We start from the raw sequence: 6,559 nt of genomic DNA, 5'->3' as shown, positions 1-6,559 counted from the left end.
GTCATTTAAAAACTTACAAGAGCTCATTTTAGTTTATTCTGATTACAGAATCTTAACGTGTTTGACAACTAGCTTTCTTTAATATGTAAGTTCAATAAATCTATAACAAATATGTATGTATGTGAATTAATCATAAATGATAAACCACCTTTCAAAAGTCTTTTGATTTACTCAGTCAACTAAACTCTAATCATTTTAAGACGTATATCAAAGCATTGTTTCTCAATGATTTTTTTTCTTCCATCCAGAGCACTAAGGGCAATCCTGTCAGCCGTGAAGCCGTTGTTTGACCTGTGTTGTCAAATGCTCTGTGAAAGGATGTTCAGAAGGGCACTGTGTGATGTCAGCTTGCATTAGTCCTTTCCCAAAGAGAGGTGCTCAGTATTCAAACTGTGTTTGTTCTGGCATAATCTATTTAGGCTTCAGCTTCGTTCTGCAGGTTTACAAGTACAGGCTTCCTTAGAAGAGTCTTCTTTTTTGCCATTTCTGTACTAAAATAATTTCTAAAAGGACAATTATGATATAAGCTGCCTTCAGGGAAGCCAGTAAGAAACTGGTAAATATTTTAGAGAATCAAAATAGAAAGTTGGTGACAAACTGATGTTAAATTCTCGCTATTTTCATCATAGATATATTATAAAAATTAAAATTATTATGTATTCACCTAAGAAAAGATTTCTCAGTAAAGCAAATCCATCCATGGCATTGCATGTTTCATGTAAAAGATAATTTATCAGTTTTCAGTTGTCCTGTGCTAGATTCCTAAAATTACGGAAAGTCCTTTAATTCATTTAAAATCATGATTGTACATTAACAAATACCTAATGTTTTTCTGATTGGATTTCATAAACATCAATATGAGGGTAATAAAAAGTCTTGATCTTAAATTCATCCTTTGAATGAACAATGTAAACCACTAATTCATCAAGCCATCTTGTTTATAAAACAAATCAGGGAAAGGTTTCTTTATTAAGATTCTAAATCTGGATTTTGATGATTTTAAATGAATTCATGTTTTCTCTAATCCTGCATGAACAGGATTTCCAGAGCTGTCAAATAGCAACTATGATTCAGTTAGTTGGCTGGTAGAGATCTTTTTCAAGCTTTATCTTTTCAGCCATCCTTTTGTGAAGCCGGGTTCTGGTTGGTTCAGTGAGTACCAAGGGTTCTTGTATGACCGTTGCTGGGTAATTTTTACCCAATAGTTCAACCTCTACTTGCTGTCCCACTTCACTAAGCTCTATAGGGACATAAGCAAAAGCCAGACTCTTCTGGATGCTGTAACTATAGCTTCCGGATGTTGTGTTGCCAACCACCTGAAAAACAAGAGCCAGCAGTCCTTAGCACAGTGGTCACAGCCTTGCTCCATGTCTCAAAATGTTTCCTGAGCCACAGAGTCAGTTAACAATATGAAGGCTTCTATCAACATTATACAAGATGACTGGTTTCATTATGAAATAGTTATACATACACATTAGGTCCCTTGTTAACTTTCACACACCCCCTTTTATCCTTCTTCCCTGCCCCCCATCCCCTTCTTCTCTGTCTCCCTTCTACTTTTATGTCTCATATTGTTTTAAATCTAAATTTTACATATGAAAGAAAACATGTCATTTTTTTCTGAGTCTGATTTATTTTACTTAACATGATCTCCAGTTCCACCCATTTTCTTTCAAATGACATGATTTTACTCTTCTTTATGGCTGAGTAAAAGAAACTCCATTGTCCCACTGAAAAGATGGCTTAGTGGTTAAGAGCATTGACTATTCTTGGTTGCAGAGGACCAGGTTTTGATTCCCAGCACTCACAAGGTGGCTAACAACCATCCAAAGCTCCAGTTCCAGGGGATCCAATGCCCTCTTCTGACCTCCTCAGGCATTGCATGACACAGGTGCACTTACGTACATGTAGGCATTATATTCATTTACAAAAATGTTTTAATTAAACCTCATTTTCTGTATCCATTAGTCTTTTGATGGACATCTAAGTCAATTCTGCATTTGGCTATTGTGAATAGTGCTGATCATGGGTGTGCAGGTGTCTGTGTGGTGTGCTGAATTAGATTCCTTTGTATACACACAGGAGTAATAGTTGGGTCATATGATAGTTCTACTTTGTTTTCTGATGAACCTCTATGCTGACCTCCATAGAGGCTGGACTAGTTAATATTCCATCAACAGTGTCTAAGAGATCCTTTGCCCTCACATCCACACCAGAATTTGCACTCGAAATTTCCCTTGAAATTAAAGTTTTTGTTTGTTTTGTTTTTATTTTTATTTTTAAATTTTATTATATTATTTATTGTGTGTGGGTGGGTGGGGTGCACGTGCTACCACGTACATGTGGAAATCAGGACAATTTGGAATTGGATTTGTTTCCTTTCACTATATGGGTTCCAGGAATTGAATCCAGGTGAACAAGCTTGGCAGCAAGGGCCTTTACCTGCTGAACTGTCTAGCCAGCCCTGAGTTGACTTTTTTTTGAGACAAGGTTTTATTGTGTAGCTCAGGCTAGTCTCATTATCATTGTGCCTCAACCTCCTGCATACTGGGATTGAAGGCATTTGGCAACACACCCAGCTGCACACTTAGTTTCAATACCCAGCATTATTTTGTTCAATTTCAAACTAAGGGATTTGTTAGAAGGAAGAATGGACTATTTGCATTTTAAACTTAAAAAAGTCTCCTTTATCATTAAACAAATATGGTAATAAAAGAGAAAAAAAATTAAAAATCAAAATGCAAACTTGGTTAACTGTTCCTAATGGAGTTTAGAAGATGGCTTGCCAAAATAGCACTGAAATAAACTATTTATTAATATAGCAATAGTCAAATGAAGTCAATAGTCTATATGAAAGAATATAGTGTGCATATATTTATGTACATATTTTAGTGAACAATCCTTTCTAATAGTAGCTTTTTTTTTTTCGGTCGTTTTGAAACAGGGTCTCCCTGTAGCCCCAGATGACCTGGACTCATTATGGAAACCAGGATGGCCTTAATCTCACAGATTCTTCTGCTTCTGCCTCCTGAGTGCTGGGATTAAAGGCATGTGCCACCATCCCAGCAATCCTTGCTGATTGTAAGGCATTTAAGTAAATGCTAATTTAACACTTTAGCTTGACCATATTTTCTAGACTCCAAAGGAATGAGTTAGAGTCCTGGTACCTACTTTCAAGAGTTCACAGCTTAGTTGGGGGAATTAACAGAGATACAGAAAAATTGGGCGAAAGAGCTATGGCATAAAACATGAAGGATTTACTCTATAACTTGAAGAAGAGTTGAATTAGGTTGGCAAAAATGGAGGATGAAATCTACCAAAGGAGAGAAGTCTATTGTCAGCACACGATAATCAATAGAAAGATGTTGAATGAAATTGCACCTTATCTCTGTTTGCAATGAACAAAGAAGCGAACTATTCAAGCCAGAGGATGGCTCAAGGTAACTGGGGATGCAAACGGTACCAAACAAGCACTCAGAACCCAGGAGATGCCAACAGAGGCTTTATGTGACAAAGAAACAACAAAAGCTATGTAATAAGTCTGGTTAGAAGAAAAGAAAGTCAGTTTAAACCAGATCTAAAGGAAAGAAAGAGAATAAAAGTGGAGGAAAAAAAGCAAAACCAAAATAAAACAAAACAAAACAAAAATACTGTCAAGTCAAAACGCTGCTTGGAAAAAAAATAAAAAGAAGACAACAAAATCAAAATATGATATATAAATAAATGTTTTGTTTTGTTTTCCTGGTCTCATAATATTGTGCTGTTCTCTCTGGTCAGCAGCCCAGTGCTGTGGGCTGCACATGTCCGGTGTCAACTCATGGCCATGATGAGTTGGCCTGGTCATTCAGACAAGAGCCCACTAAAGTCTACAGTCCTACAATATCACTTCTAGCCTCTTAGCTCCTAATACATTTATGAACTTAAGTGTAGGCCCTTATCTCTGTGGTTCCAGTCTTTAATGATCTCTTTGAAGACCCAAATCAGAAGCTCTCTGTAAGATTTCTGAATTTGTGATAAGAACTGATTGAATAAAGACAAAAACAAGAGACTCAAATGTCTTCATCTGGTACATGATTAACAGTCAAGATCTAGCATATATTTTAAGTTGTTTTTCTCCTTTTGGAGACAAGTGACCATTAGACAGGGGTTTAGGTCCAAGAGGTTGGAGTTCAACCTGTACTTTTTCAAAGGCTTTCTTGGTAACTTTGATTTCATTTCCAAATCTTTTTAAAACAGTTTTTTGTTTGGAGGTAGGAGAGTTCACCCGGTTTGCCTTAGCAACTTAAGAAACGGGAAGAGTTCAGGGGTGACTCTTGGTACAATCCCCTGACTCACTGGTCACAAGCCCCTCGATCACTTCAGAGACTCCTCATCACCTTGTCTTTCCAATTCCCACAGTGACGGCCTGGCAGTCATTTCTGCTTTAGTCACCGAAGGAAACAGTGTTCATTTGGAGTGCTAATTTTTAAATGCGCTTCGTTTTCGGCTAGAATTGACTTTCATTTCTACTTTAATTCTCTCTGATCTAGGGGTTAGTAGCCAGGGTGTTTTCAAAGTCTGGCCTTTCCTTTTATCTTATTACTAAATCTCCAGAGAAAGGTTTTTTTTCCCTAGCATAAACTCTAAGTAGTTCTACCTCAACTCTTCCAGGTTTGATTAGATCGTTCCTCTGTTCACTGAGGGCATTGTAAGGATACTTGTCCCCACCCTCCATAGAACACTGACCTTGTTTTTTACCGATGTACATAATTCTCATTTATTTTTAGGTTTTCTCATTCTATTCTTAAATTACGTCCCTAGCTGACTTAAGACAGCATAATAAATGACTTTCAAGGAGGTGACATCCCTTAAAGTTGGATGGTATGTTGTGTTTCCTTTGCTGTAGTACCTATGCATTTCAGTTTGTTTAAAAAAGAAGAAAACCTCCTGAGCTCTCCAGACTTTCCCACAATCTTTTTCTTCATCTTCAAAACTTCCTTTTCTTTTTCAGAACTGAAGCATCCAGTATTATAAAAGCCCTTCTTCTTTTCTTTTGAGTATCCTTGTGCCTTGATTTTTTTTTAAAGATACTATCTCACTAAGTAGCCCTGACTAGCCTGGAACTCACTATGTAGAGCAGGCTAGCCTCAAACTCAGATTCACCTGCTTCTGCCTCTTGAGTACCACCAAGTCAGCTATGCCTTCATTTTAAAATGATCAAATTATATTTCAAATGATAGGTACTGCCAAACTCCCACTTGGACTTGACATTTCCCCAAAGTACTGGTCACAATCTGACATCATTTTGTTTATTCCACTCACTGTCCCTTCTTCCCTGGTGAATAGTCCTTGAGGACCACCATCCCTGTCTGCTTCGTTTGCTGCTGTGCCTACAACACTGCTGTTGCTAAATAAGCAAATGAACCCATTCTCCATCCCTAGCACTGAAAATATTTGTACAAACAAAACATCAAATACCAAAATCATCATAAGTCAGAACAAAGTCAGGAAATAAAAAGAAAAAACATACATTATTAAAAAGTATAAAGAGGATCTGATAGGAGGAATAACTTCCAATGTTCGGTTGGACAGCTGTGGTTGAAATCCAGTAATTAAACATTTCAAAATAGCTAAAAGGATTTTTAAATGTTCTCAACACACAGAAACGATAATGTTTAAGGTGATGGATATGACAGTTATCCTGATCTGATCATCACACATTGTGCACATGTGTTGAAGTGCCACACTGTCCCTCATAAATATGTATAATTACTATGTCAATCCAAAATAGAAAAAAAAACATCTTTTTTGAGACAAGTTCTCACTATGTCACCCTGACTGGCCTGGAACTTTCTATGTAGACCAGGCTAGTCTTGAACTCACAGAACTCCTCCAGTCTCTACCTCTTGAGTGCTGAGAATGAAGACACATGTGCCACCTGTTCTAAAATTTTTTTGAAGAAGGATCTTTGGAAAAGAGGATCAGAAAGAGGGCCATCTGCATGACAAAATGTTGAACCTACTAAGCATCAGGTAATGGGTTTATACTAGGAAATTCAAGAGGGAGAATCCTATAATTGGACTAGCAGCTGTATGAGCAGATAGCATGTGGTAAGAAAGATGAAAAATGTGGTGGGCTGGATATGTGGCTCAATCAGTAGAGTATCTGCTTAGCACACATGAAGCCTAGAACAGTGTAAAACTGGGTGTGGTAGCATACTCCTGTAATCCCAGCATTTAGGAGGTAGAAGAATGAGAATCAAAAGTTCAAGGCCATCTTCAGCTACATAGTGAGTTTGAAGCCAGCCTAGGCTACATGAAACCTTGTCTCAAAACAAACAAAAAAGCTAAACACATACTACATACATTCAGTGTTGGCATATGGCAAAGGAAAGACAGTTTTACAGTGGAGCTTGGATTTTCAGGTTTGTTAACTTTAATTTGGGTATGATCATATTTAATATGGCTAAAAAATATCTGTCAGTTGATTATCTAAGTGTTTTTGTGCATACAGACTATTAACACAGCATCTCTAGCATTCCATGGTTGAGTAAAGCAGAATATTTTGAAAGGATGGATGT

At 37.2% G+C, this 6,559-nt stretch overlaps 1 protein-coding gene across 1 annotated transcript in view; it reads right to left on the bottom strand.

Moving 5' to 3' along the window:
• Positions 1-750: 750 nt before the first annotated feature.
• Dmgdh (dimethylglycine dehydrogenase) overlaps positions 751-6,559 on the bottom strand; it is a 78,836-nt gene continuing 73,027 nt past the window's right edge. Inside the window, exon 16 of the mRNA XM_008853342.3 lies at positions 751-1,316. Coding sequence (XP_008851564.1) covers positions 1,071-1,316 — 246 coding nt within the window. The 3' untranslated portion in view covers positions 751-1,070. The remainder of the gene's footprint in view (positions 1,317-6,559) is intronic.

This window comes from Nannospalax galili, unplaced genomic scaffold, assembly GCF_000622305.1.
Source record: "Nannospalax galili isolate Female #2095 unplaced genomic scaffold, S.galili_v1.0 scaffold45, whole genome shotgun sequence".
Classification (NCBI taxonomy): Eukaryota; Metazoa; Chordata; class Mammalia; order Rodentia; family Spalacidae; genus Nannospalax; species Nannospalax galili.
This window is presented reverse-complemented; position numbering and strand designations above follow the sequence as displayed.